The sequence below is a fragment of the Hemitrygon akajei genome, chromosome 5 (genome assembly GCF_048418815.1).
Source record: "Hemitrygon akajei chromosome 5, sHemAka1.3, whole genome shotgun sequence".
Classification (NCBI taxonomy): Eukaryota; Metazoa; Chordata; class Chondrichthyes; order Myliobatiformes; family Dasyatidae; genus Hemitrygon; species Hemitrygon akajei.
The window spans coordinates 117348608-117369906 of record NC_133128.1 but is presented as its reverse complement, the minus strand read 5'-3'; the positions used below and the strand labels follow the sequence as shown (position 1 = coordinate 117369906).

General features: G+C 46.4%; 1 protein-coding gene and 2 non-coding genes across 3 annotated transcripts in view; all 3 read left to right on the top strand.

Moving 5' to 3' along the window:
* The window catches only part of arpc2 (actin related protein 2/3 complex, subunit 2), a 32462-nt gene extending 21969 nt beyond the window's left edge, over positions 1-10493 (top strand). The window contains exons 8-10 of the mRNA XM_073046285.1: positions 629-729; positions 2300-2400; positions 10116-10493. Coding sequence (XP_072902386.1) covers positions 629-729; positions 2300-2400; positions 10116-10140 — 227 coding nt within the window. The 3' untranslated portion in view covers positions 10141-10493. The remainder of the gene's footprint in view (positions 1-628; positions 730-2299; positions 2401-10115) is intronic.
* On the top strand, positions 9625-9734 carry LOC140728652 (small nucleolar RNA SNORD89). The gene has a single exon (XR_012099139.1). It is a non-coding gene; the product is annotated as a small nucleolar RNA SNORD89 (small nucleolar RNA).
* A 10422-nt stretch (positions 10494-20915) lies between the features above and the next one.
* On the top strand, positions 20916-21026 carry LOC140728654 (small nucleolar RNA SNORD89). Its single transcript, XR_012099140.1, has one exon. It is a non-coding gene; the product is annotated as a small nucleolar RNA SNORD89 (small nucleolar RNA).
* Positions 21027-21299: the final 273 nt, after the last annotated feature.

Genomic DNA, 21299 nt, shown 5'->3' with positions numbered 1-21299 from the left:
GAAGATGTTCTGGATGCTGGGAGGCTAGTGCCCATGATGGAGCTGACTGAGTTCACAACTTTCTGCAGCTTATTTCAATCCTGTGCTGTGCCCCCGCCCCCCTCACCACCAAACCAGATGGTGGTGCAGCCAATTGGAATGCTCTCTGCGGTACATCTGTAGAAATTTGCAAGTGTCTTCGGTGGCATACCAATTTTCCTCAAATTCCTAATGAAATATCGCCACTATCGTGCCTTCTTTGTAGCTGGGCCGATATGTTGGGCCCAGGATAGACCCTCAGAGATGAGGACGGTTGTGTGTTCCCTTGTCTTATCCTTTTTGAAGTCCACAATCAATTCTTTGGTCTTACAGATGTTGAGTGCAAAGTTGTTGTTGTGACACCACTCAACCAGCTGATCTGTCTGACTTCTGTATGCCTCCTCGTCACCATCTGAGATTCTGCCGGGGAGAAGGCAAGAGAATGGGGTTGAGAGGGGTAATAAATCAGCCATGAAGGAATGTTGGAGTGGACTCGATGGATTCAAGGCCTGATTCTGCACGTTTGTATTATAGTCTGATGACCTCTAGGCTGGGAACTGCCCTGCACTCTCCGAGCCACCACTAACGGTCACTTTTCTTTTTTTACTAGTCCTGTTCCCTCGGCACACCAACCCCAGCACCCGTGATAACACCATCAATTTGATTCATACCTTCAGAGATTACCTGCATTACCACATCAAGTGCTCCAAGGTGAGTGATGGGGCAGCCATTGAGTTCCAGCCTCTACCCTCAGTGTAGTTACTCAACACACACAAAAATGCTGGGAGGACTCAGCAGGTCAGGCGATATCTGTGGAGGGAAGTGAACAGTCAACGTTTTGGGCCAAGAACCTTTGTCTATCCTGATGATGGGTCTCAGTCCAAAACATTAACTGTTCATTTACCTCCATTGATGCTGTCTGACCTGCAGAGTTCCTCCAGCGTTTCTGTGTTGCTCTGGAGTTACAGCATCTGCAGAATCTCTTTTCTGCTGCTATCTTCACAGGGACGGGTGGAAAATTCTTGTTTATGACTTTCTGTCATATTCAGTTAAGGTGAAAGATTAGCTTTATTTGTCATGTACAGTGAAATAAGTCATTTGTGTCGATGACCAACACAGTTAAAGGATGTGATGGGGGCAGCCTGCAGGAGTCACCACACATCTGGTACCAACATAACATGCCCACAACTTGTTAACTGGAACTGGAGCACCCAGAGGAAAGTCACGCAGTCACTTTTGAACCCCAATCTTACAGCTGACATTGTAAAGCATTACACTAGCTACTACACTACTGTGCAGACCAGAACACCACTCAAATTTTCCATGCAGACTTTTCAGCAGAAGAGTGCAGCATCTGCAGAATCTAGAATCTCTTGGTGTACATGCTGATGTCTTCACAGAAGTGGGTGGAAAGTTCTTCTTTATGGCCTGTGCCTCATTTAGTTATTAATGCAAATGGGCAAGGTAAGAGAAAAATGCAGAAATCTGGAAAGAAGGAACAAGGTTATAGTGCACAATGAAAATGTGGGAATAGTAATTAGAGATGTGTGAGCTCAGGACGGGCACAAGTTGAATTGATCTTATCTGCATGGAGAATTCATAATAACATGGGTTATCTCATGGCACAAATAAGGGCGTTCAGTACCGTAGTGCTGGCGATTGGGATTGAAATCCAGCCGCTGTCTGTAAGGAGTTTGTACGTTCTCCCTGTGACCGCGTGGGTTTCCTGTGGGTCCCAAGGACGTATGCTGTGGGCATGTGGAAGCATGGCAACACTTAGGGCTGCACCCAGCACAGTCTTCAGACTGTTGGTTGTTGACGCAAGTGGCACATTTCACTCTGTTTCGATGTACACGTGCCAAAGCAAATCTTTAAAAAGAACATCACCCTTAATGGCTGCACAGCTTTACCGCACCAGCGATTGCCGATTCAATTCTTGCCACTGTTTGTAAGGAGTTTATATGTTCTTGGCTCATTTCACCAACCGCATGCTGTGACTCACTGCACACCACGTGCCCAGACAGCACTCCCCAAACCTCCCTCTCTTGCAGTTGAGACTCACATTGGAATAGTAACTTATTTGTCACATGTACATCAAAACATCGTGAAATGCCTCATTTGTGTCAGCAACCAACACATTCTGCGGATGCAAGTGGCTCCTGACACTGACCACGATGTCCTCGGGGAGAGAGACTGGTTCCACCCCCCTTTTCAACACACACTACCCTCCACAACAGGTTGCTCTTGTTTGAGGTCACTGATAATCACCATGTGTTCACAGGCTTACATCCACACCCGTATGAGGGCCAAGACATCAGACTTCCTCAAGGTGCTGAACCGTGCACGCCCTGAGAGTGAGAAGAAGGAAATGAAGACTATGTCGTAAGTATAAAGGGAGGGGCCAAGGGGAGGGTCCGAGTTTTCATGGTTCACTGGATAAAATCTGGGAGGAAAATGCAAGTCACCACCTTTGACACCTCTGAGGATGAGCCCCTCCAAATGTTGGGCAGTCCGCCTCCTCCCTACTTTGACCAACGTATACAAAAATATTGTGCGTTGTTCAAAATTTCTAGTAACTGCAGAATCAATTGTGGCGTATAGATGGCAGAATAATAGAGAGGGTTATATAGAATGGAAAGGTTAGACTGGAGTAGGTTAAAAGGCTGGCACAGCATGTTGGGTCAAAGTGCCTGTACTGTTCTATGTTCCATATGCTTTGGAGACAGTGCAGAAGACATTTAAGAAACTCTTAGCCTTCCATTTTTCTCTCATCCATGTGCCAACGTATGAGGGAATGGTTAGGTTGATTTTGGAGTAGGTTAAAGGGTCTAAATAACATCGTGGGCTAAACATCCTTTTGTGCGCTGTAATGTTCTACAGGCTTTGGAGGCAGTTCAGAAAACATTTAATGGATGGTAGAAAATGGAAGGCTACATAGGAGGGACAAATAAGAATGATCTTAGAGTAGGTTAAAAGTTCGGCACATCATGGGCCAAAGGGCTGTAATGTTCTGTTATAATTTGCTTCTTCCTAATTTGTGCCTTGTTTGAGGAAGGGGCTGGCTTCTGCAGGAGGGTTGTGGCTGGTCAGGGGAAGTGAGAGCCAGCAGAAATAGAGGTGCTACAGTTCAGAGAAATGACGTGTTGAAACTGACCCAGCTGGTCCACATGGCTGCTTCTGCTTTAAATAAAGTTTAAATGAGTCAGCTTGTGTTACAAAGCTTGCTATTTACAAGGCTTTGCAATAAATTAATTTGCTTTTAGATTTCATAGATACTATTACACTGTTGATTCGTTTGATAATCTAGTCATCTATTAAGTTTGTATCTAACCGTTAAGTGCTCCCTCCTTTATGTCGTATTACAGTTGGATGCATTAGGAGCCTGGCAGTTCCTAGATGGCTGGTAGCAACGTTATAAACCTGCGACTTTCCCAACACAAGTGGGGGGTGGGGGTGATTGAAACGATGAGTGGTGTCACCAGCACCACTCCCATTCAGGCATGGAGTCGTACAGCATGAGAACAGGCCCTTTGGCTCATCAATACACTAACCACCTACTATCCCTGCAGCCCTCATCCCCTTTTTAAATTTATTTTATGTATTTATTGATACAGCGTGGGGCAGGCCCTTCCGGCCCAATGCTCTGTGATGTCCACCTACCTGCATACTCAGCCTTAGCCTAATCAATTAACCTACTCGCTGGTATGTCTTTGGATAGTGGGAGGAAACCCACGCGTTCACGGGAAAGATCGTACAGATGACGTCGGAATTGAACTCCAAACTCTGACACATTCCAGTGTCTCCCTGCAAGATTCTGCCCCTCAGCCTCACACTGGGGGCAATTAACCTATTGACCCTGCAAGTCTAGGGGATGGGGATGGGGAGGGAACCCGCACAGCCAAGTGGAAATTGTAGACACCCCACACAGATAGCGCCAGAGGTCAGGATCAAACTAGGGACTGTGGGGCAGTGGCTATCTATCACTACTGCTCTGAAGCCAGGCTCAGTCCTCGCAGGGGGCAGAGAGAGTTGGAAGATTAGGGTTCAGTGGAGCTGGGTGGGTGTGGGGGTGGTGCAGTGGGAGGTGTCTGCCATTGTTTGTGTCCAGGGGTTCCCCCTGACTACAAGAATGTTGCCAGGACTTGAGGACCAGAGATTTAATGAAAGGTTGAATAAATCACTGGAGTTTAGGAGAATGAGGGGAGATTTGATACAGGTGTACAAAATTATGAGGGGTATGGATAGAGTAAATGCAAACAGGCTTTTTCCAGAGTTTGGGTGTGACTGGAACTAGAGGTTAAGGATGAAAGCTGAAATATTTAAGAACCTGGGGGGGGGCTTCTTCACTTGAGAGTGTGGAGCAAGCAGCCAGCGAAAGTGGTTGATGTGGGTTCAGTTTCAACATTTAAGAGAAGTTTAGATAAGTACATGCATGGGAGGAGTATAGTACAGGTGTGGGTGAATGGGACTAGGCAGAAGTACAGTTCAGCATGGACTAGATGGGCAGAAGGGCCTGTTTCTGTGCTGTAGTGCTCCTGGACTCCATAAAGGACTCAGGAGTGTGGGCTTTTGGCTGGGCAATCACCGGTGATTCTTTCATCTCCCTGCAATCTGTGGGTCTCGCATTAACCGGCAGAGCTGAAGCTACTGGGAGCAGTGTCTATCTGCCCATCGAGGAATGGAGGGCACATCCTTGCCTGAAGTTCAGACAGGGTCTGCCACGTCCCCTCAGTGTGCAATTACAAGCTGTGGCTATTTGGGATGTGCCGATAATTTAACTGTACCCTAAATCCATCCTTCTGGTCATTGGTGCCCAACCAGATCCCTCCTTGCCCACAGTGACATCCCCTCTGTTCATAATCAGTGCTTTGGCACTGGGTGCAAACTGTCCCCTGACCCATGCAACCATGCCCTCTCCAGGGTATTGATTTCCTTTAATACTCTTCCCCCTCCTGCCTGTACAGTAGATCTGTTTGTACCTCCTGGAACCTCGCCAGGCTCTTTGCATCCAAATTTATTTCTGCTCCACGACTTCATCGAAAGCTTTGTATGTCATTTGAATTCTGCTTTGCATGTCTTGAGTGTTCACGTACATCACTCAGACCTGTCCCCACCAGTACTATACCCCAGTGTTATACTGTGACAGACCTGTCCCCACCAGTACCGTACCCCAGTGTTATACTGTGACAGACCTGTCCCCACCAGTACTGTACCCCAGTGTTATACTGTGACAGACCTGTCCCCACCAGTACTATACCCCAGTGTTATACTGTGACAGACCTGTCCCCACCAGTACTATACCCCAGTGTTATACTGTGACAGACCTGTCCCCACCAGTACCGTACCCCAGTGTTATACTGTGACAGACCTGTCCCCACCAGTACTGTACCCCAGTGTTATACTGTGACAGACCTGTCCCCACCAGTACTATACCCCAGTGTTATACTGTGACAGACCTGTCCCCACCAGTACCGTACCCCAGTGTTATACTGTGACAGACCTGTCCCCACCAGTACTGTACCCCAGTGTTATACTGTGACAGACCTGTCCCCACCAGTACTATACCCCAGTGTTATACTGTGACAGACCTGTCCCCACCAGTACTATACCCCAGTGTTATACTGTGACAGACCTGTCCCCACCAGTACTGTACCCCAGTGTTATACTGTGACAGACCTGTCCCCACCAGTACTGTACCCCAGTGTTATACTGTGACAGACCTGTCCCCACCAGTACTGTACCCCAGTGTTATACTGTGACAGACCAGTCCCTACCAGTGCTGTACCCCAGTGTTATACAGTGACAGACCAGTCCCTACCAGTACCGTACCCCAGTGTTATACTGTGACAGACCAGTCCCCACCAGTACTATACCCCAGTGTTATACTGTGACAGACCTGTCCCCACCAGTACTATACCCCAGTGTTATACTGTGACAGACCTGACCCCACCAGTACTGTACCCCAGTGTTATACTGTGACAGACCTGTCCCCACCAGTACTATACCCCAGTGTTATACTGTGACAGACTTGTCCCCACCAGTACTATACCCCAGTGTTATACTGTGACAGACCTGTCCCCACCAGTACTGTACCCCAGTGTTATACTGTGACAGACCAGTCCCTACCAGTGCTGTACCCCAGTGTTATACAGTGACAGACCAGTCCCTACCAGTACCGTACCCCAGTGTTATACTGTGACAGACCTGTCCCCACCAGTACTGTACCCCAGTGTTATACTGTGACAGACCTGTCCCCACCAGTACCTACCCCAGTGTTATACTGTGACAGACCTGTCCCCACCAGTACTATACCCCAGTGTTATACTGTGACAGACCTGTCCCCACCAGTACTGTACCCCAGTGTTATACTGTGACAGACCTGTCCCCACCAGTACTGTACCCCAGTGTTATACTGTGACAGACAAGTCCCCACCAGTACTGTACCCCAGTGTTATACTGTGACAGACCAGTCCCCACCAGTACTATACCCCAGTGTTATACTGTGACAGACCAGTCCCTACCAGTACTATACCCCAGTGTTATACTGTGACAGACTTGTCCCCACCAGTACTATACCCCAGTGTTATACTGTGACAGACCAGTCCCCACCAGTACTATACCCCAGTGTTATACTGTGACAGACCTGTCCCCACCACTACTGTACCCCAGTGTTATACTGTGACAGACCTGTCCCCACCAGTACTGTACCCCAGTGTTATACTGTGACAAACCTGTCCCCACCACTACCGTACCCCTGTCTTAGAGGAAAATCTGTCCCCAGCAGTACTGTACCCCTGTGTTATACAGGAACAGACCTGTTCCCACTGGTACTGTGCCCCGGTGTTATACTGTGACAGACCTGTCCCCACCACTACTGTACCCCAGTGTTGTACAGAGACAGACCTGTCCCCACCACTACTGTACCCCAGTATTATACTGTGACAGACCCATCCCCACTGGTACCGTACCCCTGTCTTAGAGGCAGAGCTGTCTCCAGCAGTACTGTACCCCAGTGTTATACAGGAACAGACCTGTCCCCTCTGGTACTGAACCCCCGTCCATGTAACAGTGACAGACCTGATCCCACCAATACTATACCCCAGTGTTATACAGGAACAGATGCGATCCCACTGGTACCGTGCCCCGGTGTTACAGAGGCAGACCTGTCCCCATTGGTACTTTAGGCTGAAGTAATGTGGCAGGAAGCTTATGCTTTGCTGTTAAACAACATTGTGGCTGCTCTATCTCGTCCTTTCCTGCCCTAGTCCTGTATCCAGAAATTTCTGAATATTTGTGGAGTTTTGAGTCTTCACAGTGAAGAATTCTGACTGCTCACCTCCATACAAGTGACAAAATTCCCCACGTTTCAGTCCAGAATCACCTTGTTGTTATAGAGCAGTGAATTCTGGTTATGGATTCTTCCTGCAGGGAACACGTCCCCTTCCTGTTGAGCAACGCACACAAAATGCTGGAGAAACTCAGCAAATCAGTCAGCATTTATGGTAGAAATGTCCTCTCCTATCCCCTCCCTCCCTCTTCAACCCTTTAGCACTCCCTGCTTATCACCTCCACCTTTTTCTACATCCCCGCCCACCTACCTTCACCCTCACCTGGTCTACCTATCACCTTTCCCCTCCTCCCACCTTCTTATGCCCTCTTCTTCTCCAGTCCTGATGAAGAGTCCCAGCCCGAAACTTGATATATTTGTTCCCCTCCATTGATATTGCCTGACCTGAGTTCCTCTGGAGTCTTGTGTGTGTTGCCCTTTGGGTTTTCAGCATCAGCAGAATCTCGTGTTAGTGATGTCCTCTCCTTCAGCCCAATGTACTGAGCTCTGCCGCTCCTGCCCCATCACTCTCAGGGACCGGTCTGCTGAATCTTCCTGCACTCCCTCTGAGTTTCTGTGTGTACAGGGGCGGTCTCTCCTTGCTCTGTGTTGCTTTGTGTTGCAGTCCATTCATCTCCGCTTTTACCCCCCCAGGTTTTTCCGTGGCAGACTACCGTTCTGCTTTTTACAGAAAAGAATCTTTGGCGATAGTCCAGTAGCCCCAGTGCGTAGGGAGTGGACAGGGAGCGCAGTGCAGTCTCGGAGAGTCAGGTCTGCTGATAGATACACGTGTGAGTGAAGCAGGGAGAGGTGGCAGCCACCTCGGCAGTGTGGTGTTCCGCCTGAGAGAGAGTTCACCATAGCAGCGCAGAAGACTGTGTTCCCCAGTGTGTGCTCTGCTGCTGTTCTCCAGTGTGGAGCTCCGGAGGGGAGGGGGATTAGATTCTCAGTCACTGCAGAGGAACAGTTATGCAGACCCTGTTACTGAGAGCAGGGTCAGCCTTTTCACTGTGAGGGTCATTTTGAATCCCTCGACTTCTGGGGAGGGGAGGGTGTGAATGAAGTCCGGCCAACGGTGTTTTGAGATGTGGGATACATGTTCACAAGCTCTGAAAAGACCACATTTTATAGGAGCAGAGTGAGGCCATTTGGCCTGTTGAGTCTGGTCCAGCATTCCATCATGGCTGATTTATTATCCCTCTCAACCCCATTCTCCTGCCTTCTCCCTGGCACCTTTACTGATCAAGAACCTATCAACCTCTGCTTTATATATACCCAGTGACTTGGCTTTCACAGCCATTCATGGCAATGAATTCCACAGATTCACCACCCTGTAGCTAAAGAAATTCCTCCTCCTCTCTGTTCTAAAGGATGTCCTTCTGTTCTGATCTGTGCCCTCTGGTTCTAGACTCACCCACAATAGGAAACATACTTGCCACATCATTCCATATAGCTCTTCCACTGTTCAGTAGGTTATAATGAGATTGCGTCTCATTTTTCAGAACTACAGCTGTCAAGCACTGCTCATACTTTAACCCAATCATTCTGGTGAACGTACTCTGAACCCTCTCCAATGCTGGCACATCATTTCTAAGATAAAATGAGCCAAACTGTTCACTATGCTCCAGTGCAGTCTGACCAGTGCCTTATAAAGCCTGAACATTACATCCTTGCTTTTATATTCTAATCCTTTCAAACTGAATGCTGACATTGCATTTGCCTTCCTCACCAACGACTCAATCTGTAAGTTAACCTTTAGGGAATCCTTCACGAGGACTCCCAATACCTTTGCACCTCTGACTTCTGAATTTGCTCTCCATTTAGACTATAGCAAGCCTTTACCCCTTCTACCAAATTGCACAACCATACACTTCCCTACACCATATTCCTTCAGCCAGTTCTCTCCACTCAGTTTGCTTCTTGGGGAGAGTGTTACTTTCTGACTCTCTGGCTTTGGGGAGGGGTACGTGGTGGGTGGTATGGGAAGGGTTGGTCAGTTTGCTGATTACCGTTGGAATGGTGATAACGGTATATCTGAGTGGCTGACTGCCTCCTCCCCACTCTCCTGGGGCTGTGGCTCAGGTCCTGCTCCTCAAGGATGGGGAGGAAGTAGAGGTGGGAATGGGGCGAGGGACAGGGTGGTGACGATGGGGGAAAGGTGGGGTGGGAGATTGTGGGGAGGGCAGGTGGTGGAGAGGGGAAGGAGTGAGGATTGGGAGCGGTGTGGAGGGAAATGGTGGGATCTGGAGAGGCAGAGGGGTAGCGTGGCATCACCCGTGCCCGAGGAGTGATGACAATAAAAGGCCGAATTGCAGTGCTCCCCCCAGCAGTTGGTTCTCGGTAGGGACACGATGACAGAAACCCCAGAGCGAAACTGTCTGACCTCGGGCACGGCGCAGAGTGACGTAGGGGAGCTCACCCACCCCATCCCCTACATTCTGCACCAATGCCAGGTGTAGGGCAGAGCAGACTGTGTGTGAGCAGGATGAAGGTGCAGTCTGTTGGGGGCGATGGGTGCAGGAGCTCATGGTTTAAGGGGTGGTGGGGATCAGTGGTCTTCAGTAGGTGACGGGGGAGGTGTTGGTTGATGCGTGGGAGGTCGAAGGAGTTGGGGAGGGTGCCCATGGAGTGTAGGAGGTCACGGGGTGGGGGGTTGTCAGTGTGTGGGACCTTGCAGAGTAAGTGGGGGAGAGGTTCTCAGTGGTGTACAGGTGGTAGTGGGGAGAAGAAGGACTATTGTACTGTTCTGACTGCCGCACTCTCTCCACAGGGGGAAGACCTTTACTGCCCGATAATAAACTGGCGGCCACAGATGGGCGAGGAGAGCCCAAAAGCCTCCCCAATCCCTCCCCCACAAACACACACAAAGAATCATCGCCGTGGTCAGCGGGACCTTCCCAGAAATATTCCCCACCTTCTGTCATTTTTCAAGCTTCCCTTGTGTTGAATTCCTACTTCCTGGGGACACTCCCAATGGAAATAAAAGCCCTTTCACCTCTCCGATCCGTGTCCTTAACATTTCGCTGTTGCTTTCCATGGCCTGTAATACATCGATTCAGTATGTTACTCCCAATCCCTGCCCTCGAACTGTGCCGCAGCGCTGACGGAGACAGTAGCACTTCCAGAAAAATAAAGTTTTTGTATGTCACCCTTGCTATCTGTATTTTATTTTGATCTTTTGGTCTTGTTATGTGTCTGACTTTTGTTTTAGACACTCCAGATGTGAAGCATTAACACTGTAAATAAAAACTATTATAGAACATACAACATATGGCATGCTTGCCTTTATTCGTTAAGGCATTGAATTAAAAAGTCAGGATGTTGCAGCTTTATAAAACTCTAGTTAGGCTACATCTGGAGTATTGCATGCAATTCTAGTTGCCCCATTACAGGAAGGATGCCAAGGCTTTGGAGAGGGTTCTGTAATGAATGATTGGACAAAATTGGGTTTTTTCTCTCAAGTAGTGAAGGTTTATAAGGTTATGAGATGTCTATTTTGATCATCTTTTTCCAGGGGTTGAAATGCCCCAGAAGGGATAATTTCAAAGGACATGTGAGGGGCAAGTTTTTTTTTAAAGAGTGGTGGGTGCCTGGGGTGGAGGTAGAGGCAAAAACTTTAGGGACTTGTAAGAGATGTGAATGTGAAGCTTTGCTCAGAGAAAGCAAAGGAAAGTAAAGCTAAGTTTTATCCATTTCTTTACATCTGCTCAGCTAGGATAGTGGAAGGCTTCTCTTGCGGTATGTGGGAAGACAAGGAGACCTCCAGTATCCCCGACCACCACAACCGAGAGAAATGCATCCAGCTGCAGCTTCGAACAAACTGCATTAAGGAGTTGGAGCTGAAACTGGATGAACATCGGATCACTCGGGAGGCTGAGGGGGTGATAGATAGGACATACAGAGAGGTAGTTACACCCTAGGTGCAGGACAAAGGAAACTGGGTGACAGGAAGGGGAAATGAGTTAAGGAGCCAATGCAGACTACCCCTGTGGCCATCCCGTTGAACAACAGGATTTGGATACTGTCCGGGGTCGGGGGATGACCTAACAGCAAAGTCATGGGGTTGAGTCTGCCTCTGTGACTCAGAAAGGAAGGGGGAAGAAGAGGCATGCTATGGTGATAGGGCATTCATTAGGGAAAAAGACAGGAGGTGCTGTGGGCGAGAACAAGATGCCTGGGCGGTATGTTGCCTCCTGGGTACCAGGGTCTGTGATATCGGGGATTGAGTCCTCAGTATTCTTAAGTGGATTGTGAACAGCCAGAAGTGTGTATGGAACTGGAGCAGATAGCAGAGGTACTTAATGAGTACTTTGCCTTAGTACTCACTACGGAAACGGATCTTGGTGATTGTAGGGATGACTTACAGTGGACTCAAAAGCTTGAGCATGCAGATATTAAGAAAGAGGATATGCTGGAGCTTTTGGAAAGCATCAAGTTGGATAAGTCATCAGGACTGGACAAGATGTATCCCAGGCTACCGTGGGAGGAGAGGGAGGAGATTGCTGAGCCTCTGGTGATGATCTTTGCATCATCAATGGCAATGGGAGGGTTGCAGATGTTGTTCCCTTATTCAAGAAAGGGAGTAGAGACCAGTGAGACTTAGTTCGGTGGTTGGTAAGATGATGGAGAAGATCCTGAGAGGCAGGATTTATAAACATTTGGAGAGGCATAAAATGGTTAGGAATAGTTAGCATAGCTTTGTCAAAGGGAGGTTGTGCCTTGCAAGCCTGATTGAATTTTTTGAGGACATGACTAACGTTGATGAAGGAAGAGCAATAGATGTCATGTGTATGGATTTCAGCAAGGCATTTGACAAGATACCCCATGCAAGGCTTATTGAGAAAGTAAGGAGGCATAGGATCCAAGGGAACATTGCTTTATGGATCCAGGACTGGCTTGCCCACAGAAGGCAAAGAGTGGTTGTAGATGGGTCATATTCTGCATGGAGGTGGGTGACCAGTGGGGTGCCTCAGGGATCTGTTCTGGGACATCTACTCTTTGTGATTTTTATAAATGCCCTGGATGAGGAAGTGGAAGGATGGGTTAGTAAATTTGCTGATGACACAAAGGTTGGAGGTGTTGTGGTTAGTGTGGAGGGTTGTCAGAGGTTATAGCAGTTCATTCATAGGATGCAAAACTGGGCTGAGATGTGCCAGATGGAGTTCAACCCAGATAAGTGTGAGGTGGTTCATTTTGGTAAGTCAGATAGGATGACAGAATATAGTGTTAATGGTAGTGTGGAGAATCAGAGGGATCTTGGGGTCCAGGTCCATAGGACACTCAAAGCTGCTGATGGTTAAGAAGCCATGCGATGTATTGGCCTTCATCAGATGATGAGGGGCATTGATGGTGTAGTCAGAGGCTTTTGCCCAGGGTTGAAATGGCTAACACAAGAGAGCACAGTTTTAAAGCGCTTGGAAGTAGGTACAGAGATGTCAGGGGTAAGTTTTTGACTCAGAGTGGTGAGTGCGTGGAATGGGCTGCTGGCAACATTGGTGGAGGTGGATACAATAGGGTCTTTTAAGAGACTCCTGGACAGGTACATGGAGCTCAGAAAAATAGAGGACTATGGGTAACCCTAGGTAATTTCTAAGGTAAAGACATGTTCGGCACAGCATTGTGGGCTGAAGGGCCTGTATTGTGCTGTAGGTTTTCTACGTTTCAAAGTCATGGTCCATGCATGTACCAATAACATGGGCAGGATGAGTGACAAGGTTCTATATAGGGAGTTAGGTGCTAAGTTAAAGGGCAGAACCTCCAGGGTTGTGATCTCAGGATTGCTACTGAGGCCAGAACTAGGAAGATCATGCAGTTTAGTATGTGGCTAAGGAGTTGGTGTAGGAGGGAACACGTAAAACTTTTGGATAATTGGGTTCTTCCAGCAAAGGTGGGACCTGTACTGGAGGGATGGTATGCACCTGGACTGGAGGGGGACTAGTATCCTAGCAGGAAGGTTTATTAATGCTGCACAGTGAGGTTTAAACTAGAGTTGCTAGGGATAGGGAACCAGAGTGCCAGAACAGTTAGTGGAGGCATCTGTTGAAAAGACCTCAAAGTTAGGAATCAAAACATTGAGCATGGTGTGACAAAATTGAAAACAAGACTGAAGGGTTGTAGCTGAATGTGTGCAGTATCCGGAATAAGGTAGATGAATTTGCAGCACGGTTGCAAATTGGCAGGTATGATGTTGTAGGCATCACTGAATCATCGCTGAAAGATTATAACTGGGAGCTTAATTTGCAAGGATACACATTGTATCAAAAGGATGGGCAGGAAGGCAGAGGGGCGGTGTTGCTCTTTCATTAGAAAGAGGTGACACAGGGTCTGAAGGTGTTGAATCATTGTGGATAGAGCTAAGGAACTGCAAGGGTAAAAAGACCCTGATGGAGTTGTATACAGACCCCCAAACAGGAGTAAGGTTCTGGCCTATAAATTACAACTGGGAGATAGAAAATGCATGGCAAAAGGACAATGTTACAATAGTCATGAGAGACTTCAATATGCAGGCAGATTGGGAAAATCAGGTTGGTGCTGGATTACAGGGGGTGGGGGGATTTCTAGAGTGCTTGTGAGATGGCTATTTAGAGCAGCTTGTGGTTGAGCCTCCTTAGGGGATCAGCTATTCTGGGTTGGGTGTTGTGCAATGAACCAGAATTGATTAGAGAGCTCTAGGTAAAAGAACCTTTAGTGACAAGTGACCATAATATGATCAAATTCACCCTGAAATTTGAGAAGGAGAAGCTAAAGTCAGACGTATCAGCATTACAGTGGAGTAAAGGGAATTACAGAGGCATGAGAGAGGAGTTGGCCAGAATTGATTAGAAAAGAATGCTGGCAGGGATGTCAGCAGAGCAAATGGCTGACATTTCTGAAAGCAATTTGGAAGGTGTAGGATATGTACATCCCAAAGAGGAGGAAGTATTCTAAAGGAAAGAAGACACAACCATTGCTAATGAGAAGTCAAAGCCAAAGGGAGGGCATATAATAAAGCAAAAATTAGCGGGAAGTTAGAGGGTTGGGAAGCTTTTAGCAACCAATGGAAGGCAACTAAAAAGTCATTAATAAAGTAAAGATGGAACGCAAAAGTAAGCTAGCCAATAATATTAAAGAGGATACCAAAGGTTTCTTCAGATACATAAAATGTAAAAGAGAGGTGAGAGTGGATATAGAACAGCTGTAAAATGATGCAGGAGAGGTAGTAATGGGGGACAACAAAGTGGTGGATGAACTGAGTAAGTGTTTTGCCTCAGTCTTCACTGCAGAAAACACTAGCAGTATGGTGGAAATTCCAGGTGTCAGGTGTGAAGTAACAATACTAGAGGGAAGGTTCTTGGGAAACTGAAAGGTCTAAAGATGTACACACCAGGATTCTGAAGGAGGTGGCTGAAGAGATCGTGGAGGCATTAGTAATGATCTTTCCAGAATCACTTAGTTCCAGAAGACTGGAAAATTGTAAATATCACTCCACTCTTCAAGAAAGGAAACGGGCAGATGAAATGAAACTATAGGCTAGTTAGTCTGACCTCAGTGGTTGGGAAAACGTTGGAGTCAGTTATTAAGATGAGGTCTCAGGATACTTGAAGGCACATAATAAAATAGGCCATAGTGGGCATGGTTTCCTCAAGGGAAAACTTGCCTGATAAATCTGTTAAAACTCTTTGAAGAAATAGCAAGCAGGATGGACAAAGGAGAATTGGTTGATGTTGTGCTCTTGGATTTTCAGAAGGCCTTTGACAAGGTGTCACACATGTGGCTGTTTAACCAGCTATGAGCCCATAGTATTACAGGAAAGATTTAGCATGGATAAAGCAGTGGCTGATGGCAGGAGGCTAAGAGTGGGAATAAAGGGAGCCTTTTCTGGCTGGCTGCCGTGACTAGAGGTCTGTGTTGGGTCCAATTCTTTTTACGTTATTTGTTGATGATGGGATTGAAGGCGTTGTTGCAAAGTTTGCAGACAATATGAAGGTAGGTGGAGGAAGTTAGTTTTGAGGAAGTAGAGAGGCTACAAAAAGACTTAGGAGAATGGGCAAAGAAATGGCAGGTGGAATACAATGTTGGGAAGTGTACGGTCATGCATTTTGGTGGAAGAAATTAAAGGGTTGACTACTTTCTAAATGAAAAGAAAATACAAAAAACTGAGGTACAAAGGGATTTGGGAGTCCTCATGCAGGATCCCCTAAAGGTTAATTTTCAGGTTGAATCTGTGGTAAGGAAGGTAAATGCAATGTTAGTATTCATTTCAAGAGGTCTAGAATATAAAAGCAAGGATGTAAATTGAAACTTTATAAAGAACTAGTGAGGCATCACTTAGAGTATTGTGATCAGGTTTGGGCCCTTTACTTAGAAAGGATGTGATGACACCGGAGAGGGTTCACAAAAATGATTCCAGGATTGGATGGCTTACCATAGAAGAGCTTTTGATGGCTCTGGACCTAGATTCACTAGTATTCAGAAGAGTGGTGACCTCATTGAAACTTACTGAATGATGAAAGGCCTTGATAGTGTGGATGTGGAAGGAATGTTCCTGTGGTGGAAGAGTCTAAGACCAGAGGACACAGCTTCAGAATAGAGGGGCTTCCTTTTAGAATGAAGATGAGGAGGAATTTATTTAGCCTGAGAGTGGTGAAACTGTGAAATTCTTTGCAATAAGCAGCCGTGGAGGGCAAGTCTTTATGTATATTTTAGGCAGAGGTTAATGGATTCTTGATTTGTCAGGACATAAAGGGACATGAGGAGAAGGCAGGAGATTGGGGCTGAGAGGAAAAATGGATCAGCCATGATGAAATGGTGGAGCAGACATGATGGGCCAAATGGCCTAATTCTGCTTCTATATCTTATGGTCTACAATGAAATGATATGGACATTGTGTAGGCAGAAGAGATAGGGTATCCTTTCGATTACTATTTTAACAGTATGGACATGGACCAGTTGGGCCAAAGGACCTCCTTCTGTGCTAAGATGTAACTCTATGCTGAAGCATGTTAATGGCAAACTTCTTAGCAGTACGGAGGAACAGAGGGATCTTGGGATCTACCTTCTCAGATCCCTCAAACTTGCCACTCTAGTTGATGGGTTGTTAAAAAGATTCAAAGTTCAAAGTACATTTATTATCAATGTACTGTATCAATAAAAATGTGTGAAGCCTTTGTAATTACCTGATTTTCTGCATTAATTATTCATAAAATGTGGTCTGATCTTCATCTAAGTCACAATAATAGACAAACAATCTGCCTAACTAATGGCACACAAACAATTGTACTTTTCATGTCTTTATTGAACATATTGTTTAATCATTCACAGTCCAGGCTGGAAAAAATATGTAAACCCTTGTATTTAATAACTGGTAGAACCTCCTTTAGCAGTAATAACCTCCACCGAACGTTGCCTGTAGCTGCTGATCAGACTTGCACAATGGAGCAGAGGAATTTTAGACCATTCCTCCATACAAAACTGTTTCAGTTCATCAATATTTCTGGGATACCTTGCGTGAGCAGACCTCTTTAGGTCACACCACAGTATCTCAGTTGGGTTAAGGGATGGACTCTGACTTGGCCATTCCAAAACACAAATTTTCTTCATTTTTTCTTCATTCTATTGTTGATTTACTCTTGTGTTTTGGATCATTGTCTTGTTGTATCATCCAACTTCTATTAAGCTTCAGGTGATGGACAGTAAAATGTCTTGATAAAATTTTGAATTAATTGTTCCCTCAACGATTGCAAGATGTCCAAGTCCTGAGGCAGCAAAGCAGCCCCAAACCATGATGCTCCTTCTACAATGCTTCACAGTTGAGATGAGGGTTTGGTGTTACTGTGCAGTGCCCTTTTCCCTCCAAACATAGTAGTATGCATTCTGACAAAAAGTTCAACTTTCCTCTCATCTGTCCATAGAATATTGACCTAGAAGCATTGTGGAATATCTAGGTGGTCTTTTGCAAACTTGAGACGTGCAGCAATGTTTTGTTTTGAAGAGCAGTGGTTTCCTCCATGGTGTTCTTCCATGAACACCATTCTTGTTCAGTGTTTTTCTTATAGTGGACACAAGAACAGAGACTTTAGCAAATTCTAGAGGTTTCTGTAAGTCTTTTGCTGTTACCCTTGGGTTCTTTTTCACCTAGACACTAGAATACTACAGCACAGTACAGGCCCTTCAGCCCTCGATGTTGTGCCGACCCATATATTCCTTAAAAAAAAGTACTAAACCCACACTACCCCGTAACTCTCTATTTTTCTTTCATCCATGTGCCTGTCCAAGAGGCTTTTAAATACCCCTAATGTTTTAGCCTCCACCACCATCCCTGGCAAGTCATTCCAGGCACCCACAACCCTCTGTGTAAAAAACTTACCCCGATGTCTCCCCTAAACTTCCCTCCCTTAACTTTGTATATATGCCCTCTGGTGTTTGCTATTCATGCCCTGGGAAACAGGTACTGGCTATCCATCCTATCTATGCCTCTCATAATCTTGTTGACCTCCATCAAGTCCCCTCTCATCCTTCTTCGCTCCAAAGAGAAAAGTCCCAGCTCTGCTAACCTTGCCTCATAGGACTTGTTTTCCAATCCAGGCAACATCCTGGTAAATCTCCTCTGCACCCTCTCCGTAGCTTCCACATCCTTCCTATAATGAGGTGACCAGAACTGAACACAATACTCTTAAGTGTGGTCTCACCAGAGATTTGTAGAGTTGCAACATGACCTCTCTACTCTTGAACTCAATCCCCCTGTTAATGAAGCCTAGCATCCCATAGGCCTTCTTAACTACCCTATCAACCTGTGCAGCGACCTTGAGGGATGCATGGATTTGAACCCCAAGGTCCCTCTGTTCATCCACACTCTTAAGTAATCAACCATTAACCCTGTACTCAGCCTTCTGGTTTGTCCTTCCAAAATGCATTACCTCACACTTATCCGGATTGAACTCCAACTGCCACTTTTCTGCCCAACTCTGCATCCTGTCTATATCCTCTTGTAACCTTCGACAACCTACAGCTCCATCCGCAACTCCTCCAATCTTCATGTCATCTGCAAACTTACTCACCCATCCTTCTGCCTCTTCATCCAGGTCATTTATAAAAATCACAAAGAGCAGGGGTCCCAGGACAGATCCTTGCGGCACTCCGCTAGTCACCGACCTCCAGGCAGAATACTTTCCTTCCAGTACTACCCTCTGCTTTCTTCCTGTAAGCTAATTTTTTTATCCAAACAGCCAAGGTTCCACTGATCCCATGCCTCATGACTTTCTGGATGAGTCTCTCATGGGGGACCTTGTCAAATGCTTTGCTAAAATCCATGTAGACCACATCCACCGCCCTACCCTCATCAATTTCTTTTGTTACCTCTTCAAAAACTCAATCAGGCTCGTGAGGCATGACCTTCCCTTCACAAAGCCATGTTGACTATCCTTGACTGTACTTCTCCAAATGCTCATAGATCCTATCCTTAAGAATCCTTTGCAATAGTTTGCAGACCAACAACATAAGACTCACCAGTCTATAGTCCCCAGGATTCTCCCTATTACCTCTTTTAAACAAGGGAACTACATTTGCCATTTTCCAATTCTCCGGCACCTCCCCTGCAGCTAAAGAGGATTCAAAGATCATAGCTACTGCTCCAGTGATCTCTTCTCTCACTTCCCACAGCAACCTGGGGTATATCAAGTCTGGCCTTAGGGACTTATCTTGATGTTTTTAAGAAGATCCAACACTTCTTCTTCCTTAATCTCCACATTGTCCAGCACACAGGCCTGTTCTATTTTGACCTCACCCTGATCAATGTCCTTTTCACTTATGAATACTGAAGCAAAGTATTCATTTAGGACCTTCCCAACCTCCTCTGCTTCCAGGCACATGTTGCCTTCTTTATCCTTTAGCAGCTCCACCTTCATTCTTGTCATCCTTCTGTTCTTCACATTCGCATAGAACGCCTTGGGTTTCTCCTTAATCCTAAATGCCAAGGCCTTCTCATGGCCCCTTCGAGCTCTCCTAAGTTCGAAAGCTGAAGACCTCCTTCAGCATTGCATGTTGTGCTCTTGGTGTGATTCTTACAGGATGCCCGCTCCTAGGGACATTAGCAATAGTACTGAATTTCCTCCATTTGTAGACTATTGCTCCTACTGTTGACTGATGAACATTCAGGTCTTTAGAAATGATTTTGTAGCCTTTACCAACTTCACGCATCTCTACAATTCTTCTAAGGTCCTCTGAAAGTCGTTTTGATCGAGGCATAGTGCACTAAACAGATCATTCATGAGAGGAGCAGGCTCTGTCAGTAACCTGACCTTGTGTGTCTTTTTATATAGGGCAGGGCACCTCTACAACCCACAACTCCAATCTCAGCTCACTGATTGGAACACCTGACTCCAAATAGCTATTGTAGAAGGTATTACCCCAGGGGTTCACATTTTTTGAACATAGAGTGGTTGTTTAAATGGTGTACTCACTATTGACGAGGAGCAGTACAATATTAGTTTAGGCAGATTGTATTTGTCTATCATTGTGACTTAGATGAAGGTCAGACCACATTTTATGAATAATTAATGCAGAAAACCGGGTAATTTCAAAGGGTTCACAAACTTTTCCTTGCAACTGAGTGTAAAGAGTCCTGTCTCTGTCTCCCCAGAGACAGCCTCGAAACAAAGAACCTTGCTCAAAGAAAAACATCAAACGTCAAAACCCCCTTCCCCCCACGCGCAAATGGCAACAAAAAAAGATTGAAAGCACAGAATATAAAATACAAAAGACATATTTCAGTTCAGTTCAGCTCACTGTTCAAATACCTGCAGACCACCCAATTCAAAAATCGTCCAATAGTAATAACAAAAAAGCACAACCAGGACTAGAAATAGAACACATCTTAAAAACTAATTGTAGTCCAAACCTACAATCTGTGTCAACTAACCCTTGCTCCAGCCCCATCTGCCTACATCATTGAGGGAGAGAAAGAGATCATTCACAGCCTCGTGGAATCCTCTCGAAACAGCAAAGCGCCAGATCGCTCGATCGGCCCGAAAACGTACCGGCAGAACGTAGACAACAAGCTCTAACAGTAGTAGAAGCAAATCTGAAATAAAAAGAAGAGAAAGCTGTATGGTGTGTTGGCCTTCATTAGTTGAGGCATTGAGTTCAAGAGCCACGAGGTAACGTTGCAGCTCTGTAAAACTAGTTAGACCACACTTGGAGTTTTGTGTTCAGTTTTGGTCACCTCACAGGAAGAATGTGGAAGTCTCAGAGAATGTGCAGAGGAGATTACTGTTGAAATGATAATAACGGTATATCTGAGTTAATCAAACAGTGACTGTGGCTGACTCTCCCTCCTCCCCACTCCCCGGCTGTGGGTCAGCTTCTGCCCCTCAAGGATGGGGAGGAAGTAGAGGTGGGAACGGGGAGAGGGTTGAGATGGGGTGGAGCTGGAAGGAGGATGCGACGGGTTGCGAAGGGGAGAAGGAGAAGGCTGGGACAGAGAGAGGGTGACGAGGGGAGAGGGTGGAGTGAGGTGGGAAGGTGTGGGGAGGCAGAAGAGTTGGGGATTGGGAAGGGTGCAGAGGGAAGGGGCGGGGAGAAATGGTGGGGTTAGGCCAAGGGGTGATGACAATAAAAGGCCAAAATTGCAGTGTTTCCACCCGGCAGTCGATTCTCAGCGGGAGCACGGTGGCAGGACTCCAGAGAAACACTGTCTGACCTCGGACGCAGTATTCAGGGGACCTCAGACATCCCCATGCACAACGGTGTCAGGGAGAAAACTCCCCACCCTCACACACCCCATCCCCTATATTCTGCACCAATGCCTGGTCTGGAACAGAGCAGACACTGTGTGTGTGTGTGGGAGCAGGATAGGTGGAAGGAGTCAGTGGTGTGTGGGAATTCATGGTGTTACATAGAACAGTACAGCACAGAAACAGGCCATTCAGCCCACAACGCTGTGCCAAACCAGCTAAAAAGCAAATCATAAACATCCAAA